Source organism: Plectropomus leopardus, chromosome 5, assembly GCF_026936395.1.
Source record: "Plectropomus leopardus strain MGB_pleo_1.0 chromosome 5, ASM2693639v1, whole genome shotgun sequence".
NCBI lineage: Eukaryota > Metazoa > Chordata > Actinopteri > Perciformes > Serranidae > Plectropomus > Plectropomus leopardus.
In genome coordinates this window covers 26,486,262-26,513,800 of record NC_142180.1, presented here as the reverse complement: position 1 = coordinate 26,513,800, position 27,539 = coordinate 26,486,262, and the positions used below count along the sequence as shown (strand labels likewise).

The window sequence follows — 27,539 nt, the reverse complement described above, 5'->3', positions numbered from 1 at the left end:
AAGAACAACACGGCCACAAAGAGTTTCTGCTGAAGTTTCCTTGAGCAATAGAGTTGAACTTCTATGGCATGAGCTGCAGGTTTTCTGTGCTCTCTCTGGCATCTAATGTAAGATACAGCTTCCTAAAAAAGGAGTTTCAGAACAGAATTAATGTATTTAATGCCACAGTCAGTTAATTTCTTTCTGAAATTTACAAGATTCAAAACAGGACTGAATAGATATATTTTCTTCTATGCCAATGATGTAGCAATACGGACATGCTTACTAAATAAAACTAAATTTAGTTTTATTGCTCTCTCTTCAAAAGTATCGCCAGTCAAACTTATTTTCGCAATTATCTGGAAGATGCATCATCTTTTCAGATGGCATAATTTAGTGCATTTCATTGTTTGCTTTTGGTGCATTAACAAATCAAGTGTCGATCGCAGCTCTGTAATGCATGGACACAAAATGAATTGTTTGGTAATGTTGTCTTGATTCATGTCATTTCAGGATAAAACGGCTCACAACATAAACACCGAATGATGATCCTATCAGTTTACTCTCATTAAAGGGTGAATCATGTCCGGCCAAGCGGTTCGGTCATCGCGCTGATGCAGTCGTATCCAGTGGAGATATGGGACCTTATGAACACCGATTCGAGTGCCAGAAATAGAGTTGGTGATGTGTCACGCTGACCCTGTGGTGACCAGCACAGCCCATCTTCCCACCAGGGATGTCTAAGGGGTTGTGGAGTTGAATTTGTTTCCAGAAAGACAGCCAAATGGGTTTGTCAGCAGGACAGAGAGCCTTAACCTAACATGATCTAAGTGGGTTCGCCCTACGAATCTGCCTCGTTCAGGATGATAAATAGGTGAAAAACAATGGAGACACAGGGGGTCAAAATCAGTGCGAGGGTAATAATACTATCATCAGCATGATTAATAGAGGAAGACGGTTCAGCTGACCTGTGTGTGTTTGTCCAGTTATACAGATACTCGCATGTTAATGTTTAAAAATTATATCTGTTTTATTGGGCTTTTTTTAGTGAAGATGTGGCTCTTGTTCATCTTTATTTATTGAGTGTTTCTTTTTTTTTTTAACTTCAGCTGAAAAAGTCTTTCCTTTAGTCTGACATAACCAGGCCTACCTCACTCCGTGCCAGCACAAGAAGAAATGCTATTTAAAACATTAAAAGACATTTTAACCTGCAGGTTGCAAGCTTGGATGTTGTTGTTTCACATGCTTGAGCTCAGTGGATTTCTAGTTTTACTGGTAGAGTCTGCTGTAAAAGTTTAAACCTGTTCGATTTCATAAAAAAACGCCAGAAAATGAAATTTGTCACTATAATACGCTCTAGCAAATTAAAAAGTACTCTATTTCAGCAACGTTTAGGATCCTACATCAGCAACTTTTCGTGGTCTCATGGCCTCAGGGCGCTAAATCCAACTTCAATTGCAGGTTTTCTCACGGCCTACGAGGGACGGGGGGCAATTTCTGAGCTGAAATTTTGTTGGACACCCTGATTATTATTATTACTATTTATTCTTGTCACTCACTTTGAAAGTGAACCAATAAACAAGGTTCAAGAATTTGAAATGAGGAACTATTTAAATGATACCCCCTTATTTAACTACAAAACACCAGAGTAAGGTGCTAGTTTTCTGCTGGGATGTGGTATTTTTATGTTCCACAGCTGCGTGGAAGTCTGACACCTGGTGAAATTCAGTATACTGGTCCAGTGTTTGGCTTAATGTCAACTTTTACACCGGCCCAATCCTATCATACGCAGCATTAAAACAAGGCATGGAGACAGGTCTAGCTATATGGGACTAGTTTCTTCTAGCAACATGGATTTTAAAAACAGTATACTGTAGGAAGTGTGTTACCGTCAGAAATAGGCGACCAGTGACGGATTTATACGGTCTACGTCCTGAGGGAATGGCCAGACTTTACCAGACTGTGAGGTCACATGACCTTACCTCACGTACTTACAGCAGAGGCCGGTCAGAAGAAGTTTTGGTCATAAGACAGAACTATGACAAAACTTTGCATGACTCTTCGTAGAATTTTTCCACTCATTAATTGGGGAAATGTAAACTTTTACCAGATTTTATGTTTATAATTCCCGCCCTTTACCTCCCTTGACAGTGACAGAGTAAGTATGACACATCGCCACAGCTGAATACTTTTGTGTTACACATCCATGAAGGACTCACCCGTCTCTTGTGCCGTCCATGGCAGCCAGTGGGGATAGGTGATGGGGGCTACCGAGGTCGCGGTCCAGTCGGTGTTGTCGGGAGGGAAGGTCAGTGGTGGAGATGGAGGTGGGGTTGGGTGTCGGGGAGAGGAGCTCCACTGAGGCGCTGTGATGGGGGGTGCTGGAGCCAGCGTACAGGCCTGAAAGACAAACAAAGCTAATTCAGTAAATGTGCCAAATAAACTCAAAGGGCCCTGTGCTCCGTCTTTACTTTGAGCAAATTAAAAGCCATTTCATAGCAACGAGATTTTGTTTTGACAACCTTCATCCAATCAGAGCTTTGCAAAATAAAATGTTCTGTGTTTGCACTGTTAGTAATTTAGGGTACATTGTTTGTGCTGCCATGGGGATTGGCTTTGTTTGTCCTTTCAGCTGTTTGGTCTTATTACACAATAATAAACTAAAACGTTACATGTGCTTGAACAGTGACTTTAAACAGTAGGGAATTTAAAAGAGGGAACAGGGTTACTGTATAGCCTCTGTTTTGTGTGTTTGTGCATGCTGAAACTTGTGGTTATGCTTATGTGAGTAAATGAAGAACTATGTGTCTTGTATTTCTGTATGTGCATTGTATTTAATCAGTGTCTTTTTTTAAACTCTTATAAACAGTTGGGAATGTGCAAAATAAAGAGAACATAATAGTATTATTTTCTAACTCAGTTCCAAAAATGTTCAATATATCTTTCACTATTTAATCACTGAGTATTTCTAAGTCCCACTTAATTAATATTTTGTGGACACAGAGGACTGTGTAGGGGTATCATTTTCTACTGAAGCTGGCTGCATGTTGCCAGATACTATTTTTAAGCAGTGGACTCAAATTTTTCCTACTAAGAATGCACTGCAAACTGAGCTGCAACTGATAATAACTGTTATAACAGACTAATGATGATGATTTTTTTTGCATTGATTGATTCATAGTAAAAAATGCCCACCTTAAGTTCCCAAAGCCCTAGCTGATGTCTAACAATGTCTTGTTTTGTTTGACCAAAAGCCCAAAACCCAAAAGTCATTTCCCACCAAGCTGCAACCATAGATGCATTAAAAAAGTCCGGACACAGCCATGGAGGCAGGGCCCCACTCATGCCTATGAGAGCTGTTCATTGGGGCATAAAGTGAAAAAAGCTCTTTTTGTGGCTATAGAATACCATATCTATGGGCCAAAGAGGCGTCTGCACTACAGACTTCGGTCCCCCGAGCTGGTAATTCCCGCCGGTGGAGCTACTGACTTCCGGTTTAGCGCTTCGCTAGCTTAAATGGCGGCCTATAAAATTTAATCTTGCAGCTCTTTTAGACTTTCCAAGTGTTATCAAACTGGATGGCTTAAATCTAGATAATGAAATCAGTTGTTTTGCAGTGGCTTTGACAGTTACAAAAAATTATCCAGGGATTTACAAATCTTTCCCAATGTAAGTCAATGGGAAAATGTCTTTCTGGGCCTGTAGGAATCACATGACGGACCTGGATATACACTTTTGGCCAATATGTATAATTTGTATCAGAGCCTGGTGCACTTCCTGCAAACTATGGGGCTAAAAGAGATTAAGCCAACACAGATGTGCCAAAAACTGCAGTTCTTTTAATGGCCACTTGAGGCTGGCTCTAGAAGTGAGTTAGCAGGAAAAAAAAATGTTTACCTGGAACAAAAATGGTTTTTGGTCTCTAGCTAATTTCAACATTCATGGCAACTTTAATACTTAAAGTTATACATAATTAAGAGCATGCGTAGAAGAACAAGAGATCGCTATAGAGGCTAAAAAACTGTCACAAAAAGAGTGGCGACCCAGGGAAAACAAAGTGGTATGAATAACTTTGACTTAGAGGTGAACAACAGTGATAAGTATAGTACACAAATGCAATGTTTGCTGGTATCTCCGTGTTTTCTACTGTTGCCAAGTAGCCTATTTTTCTGGTAAAGTTCTTCTGCTGACACATTCTTACCTACCCACAGAATATTTTGTTTTATTGCACCCCGGCGTTTTGAAGAATGTTGTAAAAAAACAGCAGGTTGAGTATATACACTTCTGTGCATGCTAGTAGCCCACGGGCATCTATGAAGGCCCTCACCACGGTGTTTGGCATGAGCATAAACAACGCTTCTCATTTGGTAAGCAGATAATGTTCAGCCATAATTGCTCGAGTACATTTGCTCTTAAATTACTGGTAATCTGTAAACACAATGTGCATTGGTCTACCAGTCTTAAGAGCTGCACTTGCATGTATCAGTTGGCACACTGTTGTTATACATCTGAACTTCTCATCAGGTCCCTTGACAGGTTTCCATTAGTTTAATTTGAAATGTTGCTCTAGAGAGAGGAGTAAAAAAATCATAGTGAAATCTAAATGTTAGGGCAAGAATTAGACACCAAGTCATATTAAAAGAGGTTACATTGGATCAAGACTTGTTCCCCAAACACAATAACTCTACTCTCTCCATCTTCTGCTCCGTTTATCGTCTGATTTCTTTCCCAGCATCCACGAGGAAAGCAGCTCACTGACTGTCTGGGGCAGTTAACCAGCGACAAGAGGGGGAAGACAGGAGGAGATGAAAGGGAGGGAAAAGATCGGTGCTCCTGGTTTTGCCGTTTCCAGGCCCAGCTGTTCTCAAGTGGAAGCATGCCAGGGCCTGATCTGACAGCACTCTGAAATGGTTACAAGCTTGATTCATTACCCCCAAATCATCAATCACAGACCTTAAATGTTTTCCCCTTTAGCCCCAACATCTGCTACCAGACCGGCAAAATACTCGACAAATAATGGCTGTGATTGCCTCAATTTCATCACAAGTTTCTTGTGAAGGGAGAGTGAGAGGATCTGATGGCACTTTTTAGGGGTTAGTGGAGGATTATGTTCTGAAGATGTTGTAGATTGGCTCTGGAATAATTTTGGTCGAGTTCAGGAAAAAAGCACAGTGTGAAAGGGATATGGTGAGGTATATCAGCCATCCAGCATAATAGCAGGAGCATGTAAACCTCTGCACTAAAACTATGATGAGTCCTTCCTCTGGTTAATCAGGGAACTCTCATTATGCTCTATAAAACAGAGAGGGGTTTCTCGTAAGCCTCGCTGCAGCCATGTGAATAAGAGCAGACTTATAACTGGCAAACAGGAAAACAAGTTTAGCTCTGACTGGAAGCATGACTCATTTTCTGCTCCACAAGTGTTAATGATGGGATGGCTGCCCACTTTGCCCCACCTCTTCCATGCATCCTATTGGCCCTGGAACAAAGTGAAACACATGTAAATGGGAATCATGAATGCCAACCTGCAACATCTTTGCTGGCCTCGAATAACACCGCATCCTTGAATGCTTTGGCTTCGGCTCACGAGCAAGTTCCTCTGGGCTTTAAACCATTTAAAACAAGAGAGCAAGCATCATCCACTCAGAAACAGAGGGAGGCCGAGGGAGAAAAAAAGCCAAGACTCAGAGGCCCGGTTCGACATTCAAAGACAACTTGAGCGTTCACAGTCGTCAACGGTGCGCTGAGTTCCAGCAACAATAACAAAAAGCAACAGGGAGTCTGGATGGGGTACAGGCAGAAAACAAGGACAGATGTGTCCATAAACGGAGGGAGCAGTGGGGAATCTCTCCTGTCTTTAAGATTGTTATAATCTATTTATCTCTCTCTTGTTGCCAATCCAAAGCAGTGTTGACGTTTGGTGATGGTCAAATTCATCAATTAGAAAAATGGAAGTTTAAAGGCCACATGTGAAGAATAAAAGTTTACTCTTGTAGCTGTTTGTAATGGCTTTTGCAGCCTTTGCATGACAAGATGACAAGTTGAAATGATGTGGTTATGAAATACAAACTAAACAAACAAAAGCACCAGGTTCTAACACTTACTACCATATAACCAAGGGGAGTCCAACAGCTAAACTGTTGATATGAAATGTGTATAAGTAATTAAATCTAAATTATAGTGGTGTAATTTGTTTGTGTTTGACCAAAGGCGCCATAAGTATGATTTTTACTGCCTGAAAGCACAAAATTACCATAATACATCTGCAGGAATGTTGACATGGCTGTTGATGACCACCAATGACTCGGTGATTGCTTTGCCAGGTGTTGGGATTTCTGGCGGTCAGACCTCACTTGCTGGCCTGTTCTTCTGTTTTGGAACAAATACTCCCTGGCCATCGATATTTTGAGACAGGGCCAGTCTCTTGCACTCACATTTTGTATTGCTCAACCACAGAGGATGGTGCTACTACCGGTGTCATATGACATGCAGAATTCAAGCCAAAAAGCAAAAAATAAAGAGGTATTACTCATGAGAAGAGGTTTATGTTCACAATTGATGACATGATTAACTTATATTTTAGCATGCTTTGTTAAAGCTGAGTATATGGTTGGTGTCACAAAAAACTTAAAATCAATATGGAGTAAATTATAGCAAATATGCTGGATTTGTCATTTGAATTAAGGATATTATTAACAACAAATTCCTAGTTTATTTCTAGTCTTGGAGTATGAAAAAACTCAGTCAAATGGTCAATTTTGAGAACAATTTGATCTATAAGGTTAAACATTGTAAGAGAAAATATTTTGTGCATAATAAGAGCCATTTGAAATTATTATCACATTTTTTCTATAACCAAATAGTACTTTAAATGCAGCTGAAATGTGTGGCTTAACAGGATAACAGTATAATAGTATAGTCCTGGGGTTAAAGATTTCAGGATAATCTCAAAACTGCCTTTTATTGCAATTCTCTTAAACAGCAGAGCAGATCATTTTGTTTATGGCCTCTTCAAGAAATTTAAGTTGGGCTTTAGAGCAGGTCATAGCACAGAAACTGTTCCCCTTAAGGTTTATAAAAAGGTAAAAAAAAAAAAAAAAAACAATTATTGAAAACAATACTTTTTTAAGGGAAAGACATTTTTGAGACGTGCATGGTTATTACAATTGCATAGACACTGTGTGAACACTAATATTATTAATAAGTTTAACCCTACAGTGTCTGATGCCACATAGCAATAGTAGCAATGTTGAATCGACTATTCAACTAACTGCACTCATCCCTCGTTTAAATTACTTAAATGTATAAGTTGCAGAAATATATACATATATTAAAATGGGTGGTGTATGATAGTAACAATGAAAGGGAATTACAGCTTGGTGAGTGTCGGAAAAAGGAGAGCCAGATTCTGACACAAAACCATGATATGGAGAAACATGAAATATGTAGATAATTGCAACTATACAAATATTCTCCAGCAAAATCTGATTTGTTTCTTCACTATGCCCAAGGTTAAAAGTGAGTAAGCACATGGATGTCAGATGCAGATCAAAAGTTTTTTTGTTAAAGTCAGAAAATAATTGTTTTTAAAAACGTTAAATGCTACCACACATACTAGGATATACCGAGTACAGGTATATCATATAGGTACCTTTGAGACAAAGTAACTTTCTCTCTGTAAAAGAATGAAACAGGCATTTAAAATACTCTTCAAAGTAAAAAGCTGTTATGAGGAACTGGGGAAAATAGTACCATGGACCCAGAGCCAATGGCTGGTAGTTGGCAAAAATAGCTTCCTAAAATCTGACTCATAGATTGAGAACACAAGAAGCCAAACTGGAGGGGAGATATTGGAATATTAATGATGAATGTATTTCCCAAAAAATTTGTTATTTTACTGTGATTATTTAGTGTTGCAAATCTCATGCCAATAAGGATTTGTGTGGAGACAAAAATAACAAAGAGGGACTAGAGAGACCAGAGCTGTTGTTGCCGACCAAAGCTGGGCTTACTATTAAACAGAATCTGAGGATTCTGTGGTAAAAAAGAAAAAAAAATCACATTTTGCAGTTGTATTAGATAACAAATAAGAAGTGAAACACTGCTGATCTTCACAAACTATTCTTCGACAGTTTGCCAGCACTGCAACCAATGGTTTAAGTAAATAAATTACATTTGGAGGACAAAGAGAGCACCATTTATAGGGTTATACACAAATAATGTATTTAGTGTGGTCTGTTTTGCTACTAATGAGTCCCACTTTAGTCTTTTCATGCTATTTGTACATTAAGTGTGCTTAAACTAATATTCATGATACACAAGTTGGTTCAGTGCCATGTGAAGTGGTAACAAGTTACAATGAGGGGAGGGTCCTAAACCAAATCCTGCTAGGGACCCCCAAAAATCTAGGGCTGGCTCTATTGCTGACAATGTATTAAAAAACTTAATGCCTTTATACGGGGATGAGGTTATACAGTGTGGGTGTTAGATGACAGAGCATCATCCTGTGTGCACCTGTGAAGATGTCTTGTCCCAGTCCTGGAGAGCGCCCATCTTTACCGTTGTAGAGGTGCTGCGAGGAGGTGGAGCTCTGGAGGTGCTGCATGGACAGACAGTCACTCAGGACGTCCTGTTCCAGGTGAGGGCACGGTCGAAGCTGTTGATCCGAAACACAAGAATAAACGGACAATGTTTACCAGAAATGATGTTGAGTCATTTAAAGAGAACTCCATCTGGTTTGCAAGATTACACAACCTAAGAAAAATAAAACACAGCCTTCGTTGTGTCTATTTGTAGGCTGGACCCTATGTGGGGTGTGGTGTTTTTTTTTTTACTCTTTGTGCAATAACGTGATTGTAATGTTAATTTGAAACAGTAACTCAGCAAATGAGAATACATTGTCAGTCAGGGGGAACCAGAGAAAAGATCATACGCTCCTCTTTGAGTCATGCGTTGGCCTTGGACACTGCGGGTAAGTGATCACTGTACCAACTCAGAGCCAACACGAGATTGCTTCTGTTTCTCTTACTGCCAACAGTAATGGGGGCAACTGAAGACACATTTCAGCTGGAGAGTCGATCACACGCCACGCAGGAGAAACCTAAACCTGAGGAAACTTGTGTCAGTTGGAGAAATGGGACATCTGCCTTATAGATCAGTGGAACAGCTGACCTCTGTAGTATACATCAGTGGATTTCTCTGTAATAAAACATTACAGTTGCTGAGATGCACACCAGGACTGCACTTACAACCACATCTTTCCTTTACTCTGGGGATTTACCTTCAAAGAACCTGTAAATTAAACACAGGGACTGGGGCAGCTCTATAGGTAGAAAGAAAGACATTTAAACAGACAGTGTGTAACACAGCGTGGTGCGTCAGAATTAAGACACTGACTGGAGAAAGGGGAATCTACAATCTACCTCATTTTAATGGCATCTGCTGCTCCAATATCAGATGACGCTTCACGGACAAACAATAACTGCGGGCAGTATCTGCTACAGTAGATTTACCAGTTAATCATAAAAGCTTGAACCAGTTCACTCGTCTTTGACACAGACCTCCACGCTTGTCCACAAACTACAATAGAAACCACTTCTAGTGAGCAAAAAGCTACGCACAGAATCATTCCTGTGTAAATGCCATTTAACCTAGCTTTTTAAAAATAATTTTCTAAATCTATCTAATTCTCACAATTTTTGGAACATTTCTTACCAAGTTTTTCATTGCCTTTTCCCCCCATGTTTCTGAAAGAAATCTAATCAAAGGGCTCACAGATCAAAGGTTTAAATACTGGTAAAAGGCGTCTAAATGCAGCACAAGAAAGTGATGTTGCTCCAGGTTTCAACGGGTTACTACTGAGATCATGGCGGCGCGATGGTTGCTTGCAGCGGCCTCTGCTGACACTAGTGAAAGTTTTTACGGTCTTGTAGGTGGTGGATGTGTGAAATACAATTTCATTTTTATGTGAAGCATAACAATGACAAATAGAGTAATCTAATCTAATTCACTTACACTGAAGCATGACAACTTCTGGAAAAACAATTTAGAGCTACGGTGATTCTATTTTTTGAACTTAATTTCCATGATGCTTTGTCTTGTGGTAATCTATCTGATTCCTGCTGGCTACCTGAGGCTGGTGCTGCGTGCAAACTGAAATCATGATGGGAGAAAGAAAATCATTTTTTCTCAACGAAAAGCTTAGTTTCGCTTTTTGAAAAGTGAGCATCTACCAGCCACTGACGGATGAATGTTCAAAGTCACCAACTACTCAACAGTCAAACATTATTTTGTGTCAAAAATCCGCAAACCACTTTAACTTTAACAGCAAATGGCGGGTATTATTTTCCCACCCTGCTTATACTGATCACGTCTCTCCGTCTCAAATTGATCAATATAAGTGGCTCATATCATATAATCATTCACTATTTACTGAAAATGTATTGACTGTTTAAAAATACAGTGCAGCTGTTTCACTGTGTGGGCACGAGGTGACTATCAGTCCACTTGATGAGGACAGCTTCCTCCACAGGAGCTTTCTCCGTGTGCGTTAGTTTTCTGTCTCCCTCACAAGCCGCCATGACTGTTTCTCATTGAGTAGAGAACACAAGGTAGCATCAGGACACCAAGTTTCACTGCATCTCGTTGGGTTTGGTTTCTGGCAATTTGTCATAAGCTTTAAGGAGATTACATTTTCCATTGAGAGAGAAAGTCTTTTTTATTGTCATGATTTTAATGCGCACGGAGCACCAGCCGCAGGTAGCCAGCTGGAAGCAGACGGGTTACTGCAAGGCAAAGTATCATGGGAATAGGTAAAAAAAAGCTATATATATAGAGAATTATAGTGGTTTTAAATGATTTTCAATATGTTGTCATGTATTAAAAAGACCCAAAGTGAACCCTGTTTACTTGAGTACTATAAGAAAATAATTTAAACAGCATTTGCCGTTCAATTCAATTTTATTCATTTATTTATTTATTATGCTTTATTCACACAGTACATGTATTACGTGATGCTTAAATATCCACATAGTAAACACTTATGATATAACCGGGCTAAGGCTGAACTTATGAACTAATTAAATCTAATACACTTGGGCACAGTTCAGTTCATCAGAAAACCTGCATGTAAACTAATTATAAATCAAGTTTACATGTTTGTGATAATCCCGTAATATAAACCATCTTGAGTAATACATATTATGCTGCATAATAGTAAGAAGTGATAACTTTATGATGCCAAGAGGCATAAAACCTGTCAGTACTGCTGTGAGTTATTTGTGTATTTTTAAAAGAATGTGCTCCAGTTACAGATGACAAGGTCGACGCTATTCACCAAAGTTTTTTTCTTCCTCATCATTCCAACCCGATCAATCTGTCCATCCATCCATCCACAAATCCAGCCTTTGTTATTCCATGAAAATCAATTCCACATTTTGATTTTGTGGCTGGACTGCGGTTGGAAACATTCTTTAGCATTATCACGACCATCTACTCTACTCTCTGATTATTCCCGCAGAGTTCATCAGCAGCGATGAGCCAAGTGGACAGATAACAAATTTATCTGCGCGTGACTTAACATCTTTTAGGGACCTTCTGCCTGTCGGGTCAGTAAAATCACACGACTGATTGAGCTCTACGGCTGGCATCATCCACGTTATGATTTGACACTTCAATACTGTATGTCAGTAAACGCATATGTGCTTGTTGTCCTTCTGGGGATCCTTACGAGTGCCCTGCGAAACATTCATCACATGTAATTGGGGTCTGTTCTCTCTACAGTGACACTCCTAACAGCTTTTCTCTGGGCCGCTCCAAGAGTGGAGTAGGAGCGTTTGTTTGACATTTGTCCATAACATCTGGCCACTGGGGTATTCCACAGTACAGCTTATTAACAATGCTACAAGCACACATGTGTTTCCCTTTACGGCGCTAAGCAAAGAAACACATCATCCAGCCTGCCACTATCCAGCCCCTTCCACAACAATGAGCCCTTTCTCTGTTATTTACCCGCTTCCAGTCAGGGAAAGAATGGGCTTTTGACCATGAACACGATGAAATGTGGTCAAACCTGATCTATTGTTGGGAAAACGATTCTCAGAGACACCCCTCTACCCCACCCTCGGCCTCCCAAACCCTCAATTAAACTAACGAGATGGATCTGTGGATAATGTGCATCAGAACAGGAGCGATTACACGAAGTGGTCTGTTTGTAAGACCCGTAACTCTACCATATTGACTTGAATTAAGTCATGCACAAAGCTGACTCAGAAAAAGGTGCACAGTAGCATGAGTGCATGGTAGGGGTCTGTACATGAAATGCAGGCAAAGCCACCCAAATGTATATATGCATGTGTGTATATGTATGTATGTATGCCTGCTAGGACTTGTTACGATTCGTGCAAAATAAAACCTGAGAGATAGTAATACTTTTTTCATTAATAGTATCAAATCAAATTACTGTAAACTTTAAGTTACAGACACAATTTGTCTCTCAGTTGGTTTTATTTAATGCGAAAATAGGAATGACAAATGTAAAGTGACAGAAGTCTAACTAATTGCATAATACTTGGCAAAACAACAGGGATGCAGCTTCTCTTTAACGCCTTGTTTCCACATCGATCTGTTTACATATGTGAGTCAACCGTTCACACATCCCTATATGAACCTCCGTGATATCTTAAGTGTGTGTGAAACTCCTCCTTTTGGACTGACTGCATGCACTATGCCACAGGTAGCACAAAAACAGATTACACGCTCAGCTAACTAACATAGGTAGGTTTCTAGGTGTGTTTAAGAGTGGATACAGAGTGAATAATGTCTTTTAATAATTCTTTTTGCGAAACTGGCTACACACCTGACAGGCTGACCTTCCCAAGTGTGTCACCATGCACAAAATTACCTTTCCTGCAATTTCTGTGGTGGTGTTTCTATCCATCTGTAAAAAGATGCATTTTCTTTGTTTTGAGCTCTACAGACGTACCCCGCAGAAATTCGGACACAAAACAAAACGAGGCATAAATCTCTTAATTCCTTCCATCCCTCTTTTGTAGGAGATGTCTTACCTTTCTACGCACCTGTTGCTCTTTGGCCGAGTGGATCTTGACATGTTTGCGTAGGGAGCTGGGATCTGTATATCGCTTGGTGCAGCCAGGGATCTGACATGCGTATGGTTTCTACAAGAAGAGAGAAAAAAATATTTCACATCAGTTAAAAGTGGGTAATACACTCACATAAACTTTTTTGCAAGAACAGAGATAAGAAAAAACAGGTAGGCAGTTATTAAAAAGATATATCAGAAATTAAGAAAAACAGGGTGTAAGTAAGCAAAATTTATAAACAGTAAGTTAGAAATCTGTTGAAGTAAAGGCAAAGTTAAAGTCCTACCTTTCAGCTGAGAATGAATTTGAAGCAAGAAGAAGAGGGGAAAAAAAGCATGGAAAAGAAAAAAGAAAAGATTTGTTATAAAATATTTCAATCGTAAATTGACCGCCTGTTAATTTTTTTTCACCATGCCTCCCAGGGCTTCTGTACCTTGCAGCATTTTAATTTCCTTGAGGAGATTATTTAAGAAATCTGGTTTATGCTCTTTCTGACTCTGTTGCATGTAGATCCATACTCCTTTTCTTCCTCCAGTGTAGTAATGACCAGTGTTGAGCCAACTTCTCAATTTACAATGAATTTCTGGTTCTGATAATGTACTTTGTCTGAGTTTGGTATCATCTGAACAAAATGTGTTCATATTCACACTTGTGATGGAGGAAATTTCTCATTTGGGTCGTTGTGTCTAATCTCTTACTCTTGCGATTAAAAAAATGATTTAAAGTTCAATCCTGAGATTGTTTGGTAAATAGCATTTAAATAGTAATAAATATAGCAACTTCTGATCAATGTTCAATTTCAGGAGTAAAATAATAACTTCTGGTTGTGCTCACCCATTTCCAGTTTAAACAACACCAACTTCCAGTTCAAACTCGGCCCATTTTCAGCAGATACGGACACAAATAATTTAGCTGGTTGAACAGATGAGACACTTAATGACGTCCTCACTCATTCCTCGTAATGAAGCCATTTCTTGGTACGTGATATTTAAGAAATGTAATTGGGCATTTTTAGTTCTTTTCTTTCAGGGTTAAGAAATACAAATGTGATGGGAAATGTTCTACATTGCATATTTTGGACCACTTAAGAGCTGTTACTCTGTACTTTCCCTCTGTACTGTTTGTCAGTGTGTACGCTGACACACAGACTGGTTGTGAGGAGGGAGACGTCAGCAGATTACAGAAACAGACCTGACATCTGTAAAACCACTGTACTGTCATGGAGTTTCCTCATCATTTCACATTCTTCTCATTAACCAAGCAAACACAGCATGTAGTGAGCTGATTGAGGGATTTTTCCCCTCACGGCAATTTTTTTTTTCATCCTCGGGAATATAAGTTGGCCATTAAAGTGTAAGGGGATACGCGTCTTTATTAGCTCTGCCTCCATACCTCGACCTTCTCTCTAAATAAGCCATTGTTATTGCAAGGTGCTTACAGTGCCACTCATCTCCGCCATGTTTGTTTTGCCAAGCAATGCACCCCAATATAGCTCTGAACCTTGAGTTAAAAAAAAAAAATCAATCAAAACTGCTGTGTAAAATAAATACTATTAAAGCTTGAAAATGATTTTCCCTCAAAGTGTTTTTGGCAGTGCAGGCAGGCACAGGGAATGCCTTAGTGGGGTGTTAATGTGAAGCCATAAGCGTCGGGGTCCCAGATTAGCTGTATCATTTGCCCTACTGTGGAAAGAGTGGGTGGTGGAGGAAAATCCTTGACTGATAGAATAACACAAGTTCGCATTCAAAACTCTGCCTAAGTAAAGGCTCTGAGTGATTTACTATTACGTGTACCAAAAGCATCTGTGGCTGGCCAGTACAGGAACACAGGGGGAAAATACGCTGGAAATATGAATATTATAAAAATACTGTAAAAAATGAATAGCGCTTTCAATTACAGTTTTGCAGAAAGCGGTGACTAATACGTTTACTGATCAAAAACAATTCTCAGTGCGTGTCATACAGCTCTATGTCAGCATCACTGATGTTTTATGCTCTCTGGCTTTTTCAGTATTTGCTCATACAGACTGAATCCACGTCCACGGCATGAGATAGAGAGTGGTTTGGGGATTTTTTTTGATTTTTAAAAAAAATCTCAGCTTGTTTTTTCCGCTTTTGTTTTGCAAGGCTTTTTTCCTGTTTTGTAAAACCACTTGAATAAAAATTTGGAAAAAAAATAAAGAGAGAGGCACTCTTCTTAATAGACTAAACATCTGAACAATTTGAATGCTCTCAAAATAGTTTCTGAGGAACAAATTTGGTTCCATTTTAACCTTAATCTTTAATCGTCCAGTGATAATTATTCCAAGAGTTTATTGGAGAGTTTTGTTATTTTACTGAAATATCAATATGGGATATAATCAAGGGTTTAAGGATAGCAGGTGAATGTTGTGTAGATTGTAAAGACCTCAGAGAAAATTGTAAATTATGCATGTATCAATGAAAGTTAATTTACTGGATATGGCTCTTTGGAAACAGCATATATGCAACATTAACTTGATTTTGAACAATGAATCAATTAATTGCTTTGTTCTCAACTAAAAAAAGTAGTTTGATAATAGATTAATCATTAATCTAATTAAAAGTTTTAAAGTAAAAAATAAAAAATATCTGCTTACAGCTTCTTTACTGTGAATATTTCCTTCTTTTTTTAGCTCTTCTATGAAAGTAAACTTTGGGTTCTGGACAAAAGACATTTAAGGATGTCATCTTGGGCTTTGGAAAACTCTTTGGAAAATTTCTGACATTTTACAGAGTAGACAACTTATCGAGAAAATAATGAACACATTTGTCAACAATTAAAGTCATTGCAGCCCTAACCTTCAAAGACTTATCAAAAATAACGCTCTTGATTTAGAGAGCGATAATTGACTTCATTAATGCTTTGGCTGGTTGGCTTAAGGCTGGCACCTGCAAACCTTTTAAGGACTGATCACAGCTTACTTTATTTTATTTTATTTACACTTTTATTATCATCCTATCTAGTCATACATAAGCATTATTATTTGACCTGTGTGGCGATGACAATGTTTTTTTTTTTTTACATTAACAGTGATATTATGTGCAGCACCCAGTGAGAGCCTTCATCTTCATAATATACATATATCACAGCAATAACCTTAAACATAGATAATGACATGAAACAGTTGCTGAAAGCAGAAAGTGCTTTATGGGAGAAAACCAAAGTGTGAGAGAGAACAAATACCTCAGTCCTACTTAAGTGTATCATTTGAGCAAAACAAGTGATTTACTCCCTCGCTGTGTTGGCGTGTGGATGGCGATAAAGTGAGGTATTGGTGGGTTTACTGAGACATGACGAGTGGCAGCGATGGCTGACTCAACCTTTCCCTCCCTCGTCACAGGTCAGAGAAACAGGCAAAGCTCTGTGTGAGCTCGAAGCTCCAATCCAAGTTTGTTACGGCCCGAGCTGCGACTCGGCCTAATGGAACTGATCATTTAATGATCTGCGGCGCGACACTGCCAGCGCACAGAGAGCGAGAATGCCACACTGCTCCCTGACTGACAGCAAATTAAAGTCTAACACTGTCAAGATGTGGAAATATGTGTTGAGACTTGGACGGCAGTGTGGGTTTTAATGTTGGTGTAAAATTGGAGGGATGCAGTGTGAGCACACACCAGACACACAAATACTGAGTGGACATTTGTTGCTAGTTATTCGACAACTAATATAACACTGACACCTCTACTTGTAACTGCACTATTACACACACAGACTTGTATATATTAGCTAAAATTGTTTAATTAGGGCTTGTACATACATAAATTTAAAACTATATTTTTCTGTTTTTATCTGTTTTTTTTCTTATTTTATTTTTTATTTTCCTTTTATATTTGATTTTTAATTTCTGCACATTGAAAGCAAAGCTTACTGAAGTCAAATTCCTTGTATGTATAAGCATACTTGGCCAAAAAGTCTGATTCTGATTCTGATATTTTAATATATCATATAATCTAACCCCTGCAGTCTGTATCCGACACATGCAAACATTTATTTTGCATAATTCCATGCAGCCATCTTTCCTGCAACACAGCGACCACCCCGACTATTTTAACTGTCGCCCTGAGATGGGTTAAACATGAATCTACTCTGCTGAAACATCAGGAGGTGAGACAGAGCACAGACATAGATCCTGACCGTGTCCAGGTGAGTGCGCTGATGCTTGGCGCGGTCGCTGGAGTTGCTGAAAGCTTTCTGGCAGCCGGGGTGCTGGCACAGGTACGGCTTTTCTCCTGTGTGGCTCCTAAGGTGGATCTTCAGGTTCTCCAGACGTGAAAATGCTTTGTTGCAGCCCTCGAACTGCAGAGGACACACACAGACAGACACAACACAGAATGCATGCACACAAAGACAACCCCAGTCAGGCAGGTGTGCACAGGACCACACAAGGAAATAAACAGACGCCCACATGCATGCGCACAGACACACAGAGAAAAAAAGAAATCAATCAGAGTAAAGCTGGCATATTCTGGTACAATGTGGGCTCTGTATACGTGTGCGTGTGTGACTCAGAAAGAAGCTGTCCCACTCTTTCCCTCAGTCCCTTGATCTCTTGTACAGCTGGAGGAGTTCACCCCACAACACATTCACAAGCTACAGAAAAGTGAGAGAAGCTTAAGAGCATGGGTGGTATAATTGCGAGCATTTTTTCCATGGTTCTTGAATTACTCGGCCAATCCGGGGACCTTTGTTGAAAACCACGTCCACTTGAAAGACAGCAGCGTGCCTGACAGTACACCTGCCTCAAGGCTGCCGCTGCTTCTAAATTGCAGGGGAAACTGGAGTGTGCAGTACAGCGGCGGTTAATGGGCTGTAATGCATAGCATGAGATAAGTGTTCTGCTGTGTATAGTGCACCAGACTGACAAGTGACAGTGACTGTAAACAGGCTCATATCCGACCCAGCTTGGCCCATTTGATCCAAACCACTCAGCCAATGAACACCACAGATTTGTTAACAAGTGAATGATTCATGAGGCGTCTCGCATATCCACTCCTGCTCTTAAGCAGAAAACACGGCTGATTGGTTGATGAGGCGGTCCATGTCAAGACCCCCCACAGGGGCTGCTGTGTAAAGTCACAAAGTATATGGGTGTACAGTGAGGATGGGGAGCATAGCTCAATGTTACACATATCTGCTCTTGGCTTAATGTCATTATTCAAAAGCACCTGGACATCAATATGCAGAGAATGTCACAGGGCACAAAAGGAGCAGGTGAGGAGCTCATGTTAGCATCCTTCTTTACGGCCTCTTGCCTGTCACCCTGTAAGGCCTTCAGCTTGTATAGCTGGTGAATAAAAAGAAAGGGGCACCGGACAGGTGGATGCATAAAGTTGAGGACTAAAAGGTACAGAAACCTAAGGTGGTGAAGATGGAAAAGGCAGCCCAGACACTGCTTTTCATCCGCAGATCATGACTGTTTTTCAGGAGTACATTGCCATGTTTTCAGTGGCTTTTTAGTCCCCAGACATGGGTCTTTTTTAGGGGTGCATTGCTGTGCTTCCTATGACTTTTCAGCTCCCAAGCGTAGTCACTTTTTAGCAAGGCTTGGCTGTTTTTCCAGTGGCTTTTCAGCCTCTGAATGTCAGTGTTTTTTAAGGGCACAACACTGTTTCCTGCAGCTTTTGAGCCCCCAAATGTGGGTATTTTTAGCAACCTGACACTGCTTTCTCAGTGAGGATTTTGCAATGAAAAGCCGTTCTTTTTTGCCAAGACATCGCTAAAGAGATAGTGGCACAAAAAGCAGTCATTCTTCTGTTGTAGTCTGTTGTTGGTTTTTTACAGCAAGGATTGTGCTCCTAAAGTTGGGCATTTTAAGCAAAAACACTCTTTTTCTAACCATATCCGGAAACATACAATGCCAACATTTTTTCTGGTGATTAAAAAAGTAGGTCACATCATGAGGAGAAAAAGATTATATAAACTGATGAGGTAAAGCAGGTAAGCAACAATTACCCCTTTTTAAAGCAAAATGATGCAGGACCTATGGAACCAAAGGGACCAAACTTGAGATTTAAGTCCGTTTTGTGGACTCCCATTTGCATCTCCACTTGATCTGAATAACTGTGAAGATTACCCACGTTAGACAGATGCAGGACTAACAAAAGACAGCTTTCATTCTATGTCAAGGACCTTAATCTGAGGAAAGAAGAAGAAACTGGGAGCCAGGGAGGCTGGTGAAAACATGGTGCAACTACTGACTTTAAACTCTCAGATGCAGCTTCACTGACAAACTGCTGCCGAGGTGCTGCGGTCTCTACTGTCCATTGTAGCCTGACCTTTAGTGAAGCCTGCTGACTGGCGGTCGGGTTACGGCTAAGGAGAGAGTGACACCATTCTTCTAATGGGCCTTCAGCTTCATCTGGGCTCGATACTCATCCCTGGTCTCCTTCATTCACTCACACAGCAGCACAGGCAGGGCTTTCTATTCACTGAGGTTCAATTTAATATCGGCGAAACCTAAGCCAGTCATGGTAGAACCGTGTTGGGTGACCAGGCTGATCTGTGGGTGTATGTGTCTGTGAGGCTCAGAGTCTTAATCTGCCCTATTATGGCGACACAACACAAGGCTGAAGTTTGTGAGGCCTGCGAGCCGATGAGTTTGTAAACAAAAACATCCCTTCAACATGACCAGACAGATGTCTTTTCTTTTTTTTTTTTACAAAAAGCTACAAATTAACAGTTTAAACTCAGATTGTGAAAGTCATTTTGTTCAGGGTTCTTGTAGCTTAAGGCAAATTAGATGTGAAACTTTTTAATGCCACTTAAAATTAAATTTAAAACCAATTTAATAGCAACCAAGCTTTAAGGAATAAACATGGACTTACATCAATTACTGGAGTAAGAGACAATTTTTGCCAAAATGTTAGTTGCAACATAAAACATGACTCTTCATGTGGTATCCCAATGCCTTGATTATTATTGTGCCAAGTTTGAAAAATCTTTTGCATAAAAAACACAGACTTATATGCATTACCTTGTCCTGGTTTCAGCCACGCATGCAAATCTTGGTTAGAAAGCCAATAGTCATTTTGTTTGCAGTTCCTCATGCCATCCACAGTGCAGCGACTGCTAGCTACAGAAAGTTGATCGTCTGCTCTGAGCATCCTGGCTAAAAACAAAATATTGCAATGCAAAAGCAGCACTAGAATAATCCATAAAGGAACATGGTTCACATAGATCAGTGGTTCCCAACTCCTTTTCCTTTATGGATCCCTTTTTCATCATTCTTACGCTCCTTAAAATCAAGAAAGCCACAATCAAGCTTTTGTAAAACCGATTGGGGTTCAGGGCCCCCAGTGGGGAACCACTGATATGGATTAAATAAAGTCTAAAATTGGCACATTTTGATTTAAATTAGGAAATTGTACATAACAGTTTTAGATCCTCAGTGGCATCACGTCTCTCTCCGTAACTACAAAGAGGTTCAATACACAGCCCTATGTACAAGACAAGCTTGAATTAGTTATGATTGGACCTGTGCAGTGTGTCTAAAACTGAAAAGAAAATTGCAAAAAGTTATCACTTTCAATATGACTGAATCCTTGGCCAGACAGCAACAAGAGGTCACAAAGAGGCACAGGACAGAGGTGGATTATAGCATGAGTAAAATATTTCACCCCGGATTCATCAACACACATACACACACACACACACACACACACACGCACACGCACACACACACACACACACACACACGCACACGCACATGCACACACACACACACTCTGCCTAGTTTTCAGCATACAATCATGGAAAATGTCTTTAAGAGTTCACATCGCACAGTGTTGTACAGCGGAAACATATTATTCTAAAGTCATGCCAATCAAATGTTTCGGATGGAAACGAGAGACGCAGCGAGGGTGGGAAAGTTTAATAAAAATCTCAGCGCAGAGGAACATCCACACTGCCGTACCAGTCATGACAGACGTGGTCCATGCTGACTGCTGAAATACGGCGCCGGGCATTTGAGTCTGGAAAACAAACACCGCTATTATTGACGTGCCAAATGTGTGTATTTATGTATAAGGGAATAATCACTCTTTCATTGCTTTCTTTTCCGCAATACAAATTTGAGGCTAAATTATAGTTACGGGTCCGTGGAGGGAACCGTGTTAATCGTGTAGAGCGTATTATTACTCTGGAAGCTGGAGTAGTGAGGAGACGGCTGCGTATGAGGTTTTCCTGCCTGCTGGGAAACCAATAGGCACTGCCACCCCTAGGCATGGACATTACCCAGAACCCTGCATGAAAAATTGTATGCTGCAGTAAGATGTTTAAGCGTGGCCAATCTGATGGTTAAAATGACTTCTTTCAGGGAGTTCATGGACTGTCAAAAAACCTACTTCAGTGCGGATATTTGGGACACACAGAGCTGTGCAGTTAAATCCAGTATTGCTGCTGTTACTGCAGGAAAGTAACAGTATGTGGTCTTATTTACAGGGTTCCCACACATTTTTACAAATACATTTTCAAAACTTTTCCATAATATATTACCCCATTACCATGACTTTTGTGAAGCATTTTAAAAGGGGTCTGACTGAAAACCCTCACTTCCCAGGCATTTATGAACAAGCAAAGTGCTCGCACTTGCTCACAAATTAGACACTCTTCGCCATCCAGCTTCACGTGCCAAAACACCAGACCGGCAAGAATGGCTACTGTGGAAACCATCAAGGCCATGCCACTTTTTGGGAAATAAATAACCGAAAATTCAATTGACTGTCACGCAGTGCAGCACTAGATTTAAAATGCAATGTATTTTGCATAATTTTAGACATGTTTTGGGATTTTTATGGACATATTTTAACTCTTTGAAACTTGGAGCAACTTTACTTTTCTTGTGCTGCTTTCAGACGCATTTCACAAATATTTAAACAAGCTCTTTAAAAAACATGGGAAAAACGACAGTGAGCAACTTGGTAGGTATATTTAAAAAATTGCAAGGAATAAGTAGATTTAGAAAATTATTTTTCAAAAGCTATGGGGGAAAAGAAAAAAGCTAAAATAATTTTATCACAATTACATTCTTTTTTTTAAAAGTCATTTTCAGGTAATCTTTTTTGTACATTTTAATAATTTCTTGCACATTTTTGGGTCATTTCTTCTTTTGTTGCTCATTGCCTTCTCCCCATTTTTTTGGAAAAAAAACCAAAAAAAAACACTGTTATCAATGGATTAAACAATCCCCAAAACAATGTATATTAAAAAATTTCCCCCAAAGTTCTGTTAATTCCATAACATTTCCACACCTGGAAAACCATTTTTTCTAATTCCCTTACTTTTCCAGGAATTTAATGACCATGAGAACCCTGTATTTAGCAAAAACTGACCCATGGCAATTATACATCCCAAGTTATGGGTCTGATTCCAACTAGACTGACCAAAGTTATAAATATAATAATGATAAAAGATTCTAAAAAAAATTATTAACATCAGCGTGCTCCATATATCCTCCATAAGGAGTCTATAAAGTACTGAACACAGAGGTTAAAGTGGTATAAACATGGAGCTGTGGCGGCTGAGGCTTCTGACGCAGGATTGATTCTACCTTTGATATTATCTATGAAAACAGTTTAGACAGCGCTAATCACATTAATTGCTTTAAACATGTTTAGTTTTCCTCTCTGAAACCTCCGTCTAAGGCAAACCGGCAGATCACCGCACGAGTGGAGCAGCACTGGCAGCGTGGAGGGATTTGAGCCCTGTTTGACACCGTCTCACTCTTGAGTGTGAAGAGGGGGGGGTCAGAAGCTCGGTAAACATTCGGGATGACAGCGGGGTCTTGACATGGCTGAAGGGGGCGAGAGCGGGTTGAAAGGGTGGGCAGGCAGCTGATCACAACAGACAGATTATGGGCCCAGCATGCAGGCGAGTGGAGGTGCGGCGGGCCTGAGGCCTTCATGGGAAATGACTCCTGACTGGCAGGGAAAAGGCCAAACAGTGTCGGGGCTAAAAGGCGGCAGTGTACGGCTCTCCTCACATGCGGCGGCTCATTAGCAACCTGCAGGAGCCGGGGATGATGGAAACAAACCGGCCGTTATGGAGGGGTGTTGGGAGGAAATATGGCTGCTGACATGTAGGGCAGAAATTTGATTAAAAGCTTTAATGAATGGCACAGAAGGAGAGATGCAGAGAGGAGAGAAGCAGAGGTTCTCTATGGTCGCAGTTTATCGATTACAGGAGAATAAGCTCCAGGGTTTATTTACACTTACGCTTTTCTGGCGTTGCTATAGATCAGGGATATTTAACTTGCTTTGCTCGGTGGCCTCTTTTGCAAAAGAAAAAAAAAAAACACACCCAAAAAACAGGTGTCCAGTCACAGCATCCCCAGGTATCTAGGAATTCAGGATGTTTCTTTGATTTTAGGAAATTGCTATGATTTGTGAGATTTGAGGAAAATTCTAGTAGTTTAGGACATTTGTGGGATTTTAGGACATTTTGGGGATTTTAGGACATTTTGGGGATTTTAAGACATTTCTAGGATTTTAGAACATTTCCTGGAATCTTGGGAAATTTACAGTCTTTTAGGACATTTCTTTGATTTTAGGATGTTTTTAGGATTTTAGGACATTTCTGCAATTTTAAAACATTTTGCCAAATTTTAGGACGTTTCTAGGATTTTCGGACGTTTTAAGGATTTTAGAGACATTTCTAGGATTTTTGGACATTTTTCAGATTTTCGGACATCTCTAGAATTTTAGTATGTTTCAAGGATTTTGGGATACCTCTAGAATTTTAGGACATTAGGGGCTTAGCAGGGACCTCTGCTTGGGGATGCAGGGGATCCTCCACTTTGATAAAGAACATTTATTTTGACGCTGTATGCACTCTCACATCTTCTGAATACTAAAAGTACAAAAAACAATTCCTAGTGTGAATTTGAAAATAGTTGGGGAGCCACCCTGCACCCTATCAGGGCCCAGATTTGTACCGTGAGCCACAAGTTGAGCATCACTGCAATAGATGCTTCAGCACTAACATGTCTTTCTGGCCCTGGGCAGTAATTGTAGATCAGGCCACTGACTAATGATAGGACGGGATTCAACTGTTTGGCTGCTTACGAGCATGAAATTTACTATTACTCATGTTCAGAGGGCCCCCTAAAAAGGAAAAAGGTCGTCAGAGCCTAAAAGCCTCCAACAATTCTCTGCTGCGATTAGTTTTACCCAGTACATCCAGGCAACTTTACTGCCAAGCCTGACAGACACGATAAAGGGCAAAGAAAGTTGGTGGCAACTGAAAACACAGCCAAATACAACATGTTGTAAAGTGCCAATGCTCAAAAGCAGCCTATATAACTTTATAAGTATGAAAAAAAAGTTGTTTGAGGGAATGAGTTGGTTTATCACAAGGTGTCTTTCTGTGCCCTGACCAACGAGGAAAACCACCAACACTTCGGGATCTGTTCGGAGGGGAGGCTGTGGAGCAGAGTGCCCCGGCTGCGGATGGGAGGAACATGTGCATTTAATCTGGCTGCTTCCAAATGCCCTGTGGCAACCACAGCAAAGAGCAGAAAAACGTAAATGGATGAAATTATATCCATATGATTCAACGAGACAGCTAAGGAGAGGCAGGTTTCTCATGCGCTTCGTCAGGATACAAAATTAAACACAGCTTGGCTAAAACATTCGCATTACATAGTTTACACATATCATTTCCACTGCGAAGCGGGACCCTTTTAGCAGCCAGCCTCATCTGTTGCGAATAGGACTTTAATTTGAATCAAAGATAGCATTTCTTTTTTTTTGCTCTCACAGCAGAAGAGATATGAACTCACACACATTTGCTGTGTTTCTCCTTGACGTGCCCTTTTATCTCCCGCCTCCTGCACTCTGCCTAATTTTTGGGAAGCCTTGATTTATGAGATATGAGTACACACTGCAAATGCGTGATAAGTGAGGGACTGTTGTCCAGATGCGAATGAACAAGCGAGCGGAGCAAGAGCTCAGCCGATAAATTGGTGGGAGGAAGTAGTCATGTAAATGACTAAAGAAATTGTTCTTAACAGCCATTTTGCACTCATGCCTGAATAGTTTGGGGGCCAGATTAAAAACTATGTGGATGGCACAACAGGAAGCTTTGGTATGATGACTAAATGAGGCTGCTCACATAATGAGCCGGCCCAGCTGTTCCTCTCGCAGACTGTTTGCTGGAGATTGAGGAGGAAGTGCAGTGATGGATCTGAACCCCTGTTCCCGCAGTGGAGGCCTGGCACAGTGTGAGCCTGGCTGCACAACAACATGCTGAGGCTTCATGGAAGCACTTAACCTGCTGCGATTCAAGAGGCCTTCATTCAAATGTCTACCAGCTCTGCGGCCCTGCATCAGATTAGAGAGCTAAGATGTGATTTCCTCTTAAACCAGGCGGCCTGGGGTTTACCGGTTCACCAGGTTGAGGGGAAAAGGAAAACAGGGTCACGTTCTCAAAGAGATGTAGCGGACTGACGGGGAAAAGGATATGTCTTGTGTGCTATCATGCAGCGTTAGCGGACAGCCAAACCGACTTCCAGCTTCATTCCTCTGTTGCCTCGGCGTGTTACATTTTCCTTCTGGTCAAAAGCACAGCATGTCAAGAAATTATTTTCACACTGACATACGTAAGACTCCATTGTAAGAACAAAATCAGCTGCAGAGCTCGCTTTAACTCTGCGTCTAACAAACACTGGATCACGTTTCTGACGGTTATGATGCTTCTCAGTGAGAGAGGACAGTGTTTGGATGCAACAAAACCAGAACTACAACAGCAGATTCAACAATGGACGCTTTTAAGCTCCTTTCAGACATGGAATCTGTCACATTGTTGGTTTCATCTATCTGACAACTATAAGAACAGCATTTTAGCATTTGCACATACTGTGGGTCTGCATAATGGCTCTATTCAAAAATGACACGACTGTAGTGTTAGACTGGTACTGGTAGAAGTGCTAATGCCTCTTTTTCTTTTCTCTACAGATCAATTTCAAGATTAATTAGGCATGACATTAAGAACTCTGATGCCTGCTTTATCCATACATCTGCACCCTCCACCATGCTTATTATCCTGTATTTTCTTTAAACATTTGATTTCTATTTTACCTGGTTTGCATATTTGTTACCTGTTTATTGTAATGTATTTTAGGGTTGCTAAATTATTGTGTTTTATGTTTTAATTCATGCTCGGCATTATTGAAAATGAGAGTCTCCCTCGATTGATTTCCCGGTCTTAAATTAAGATTTGAAGTTAAAAGAAATGCATCATTAATTCTGACTTGGTCACAGATATGTTTGTATGTATATGCAACATTTTGGAAAACAGGAAAAAATAAAATATCGGTTAAAAAAAAAAGTCTTCACTGTTAATTTTTTGTGACAAATGTAACTTTAAATCTAAGGTGACTTAGCTGATGATTAAGGTTGTTTCTCTTCAGCTCTGTATCATGAGGTAAAAATCCAGAATTAAAACAATATTGGGCATTTGCTGTGAGACAAATCTTTCAACCTAAAAATGAGGTACTTTATAGCGTTTTATGGTTTATTCAAGTGATTTTAATACCTTCAGCAGAGGGAATCATTTTTAAACTAAAAGCTCACTCAGAGAGCAGACCTCTGCCACGGCCAAACGCCCCATCTCACGATGTTAAAAAAAAGTGAAAAATGATTCATTTATCTGTCCCTTGTTTAGGATCCCCTCCAAAATGTAATGGGCTCTTCTTTGGCCCATGCTTCTGCCTTCCACCAAGGTTCATGAAAATCGGGCCAGTAGTTTTTCCACAATCCTGCTGAAAGACAAATCAAACTGAAAAGATAACCTCTTTGTTGAGGGTTATGACAAACTGACTGCTGTTGTTTTAATTTAACCTTGTGCTGTTCCAGCCTTTTTGTGAGTGTTAGGATGTTGAATTTACACTTGCGTCGTGGTGGAAGTGTTATGGAGATGTTTCTCAGTCTGACATGAGTAAGATTGCAGTCATAAGTTTAACAGAGCACTTCAGCAGTGATGCTGAAATTACGACCTCATGGCCAAATCAGGCCCTCGATGTGTGCTGGCAGCCTGCACACCATTTTCTATTTCACAACGAATATAAACTGATTCAAACTGGGGTTTTTTTTGGACTTCAAATGTAAATAAGTTGCCAGAGTGCGTTTAAAAAAGTAGGGGTTGACTGATGTTGTTTTTTCAGGGCCAATACTGATAATTAGTAGTTAATGAGACCGATAACCGATATTTGGAACCGCTATGCATTTACAATAAAAAATGAAAATCTTTCTGTCAATATTTAGAGTTTTGTATGTAACAAACTCCAACACAAATTTTGTTTAAATGCCTTTAGCAAATGTTTAATCAAAACTGAAACATTCAACATCATATACAGCCAGTTCCCAGCATTTTTTTAATAAAGTCAAGTGAAAATTTAAATTGAAAATGAATAAATAAAAACAGCTCCCTGAGGTTTTACAAAAT

The 27,539-nt window shown here is 40.1% G+C and overlaps 1 protein-coding gene across 1 annotated transcript in view; it reads right to left on the bottom strand.

Annotated features, from left to right (window-relative positions):
- Positions 1 to 27,539, bottom strand: part of glis1b (GLIS family zinc finger 1b) — a 132,003-nt gene that overhangs the window by 42,806 nt on the left and 61,658 nt on the right. The window contains exons 6-9 of the mRNA XM_088077843.1: positions 17,235 to 17,396; positions 13,044 to 13,154; positions 8,494 to 8,635; positions 2,199 to 2,379 (exon numbers count right to left, since the gene is read on the bottom strand). Coding sequence (XP_087933969.1) covers positions 2,199 to 2,379; positions 8,494 to 8,635; positions 13,044 to 13,154; positions 17,235 to 17,396 — 596 coding nt within the window. The remainder of the gene's footprint in view (positions 1 to 2,198; positions 2,380 to 8,493; positions 8,636 to 13,043; positions 13,155 to 17,234; positions 17,397 to 27,539) is intronic.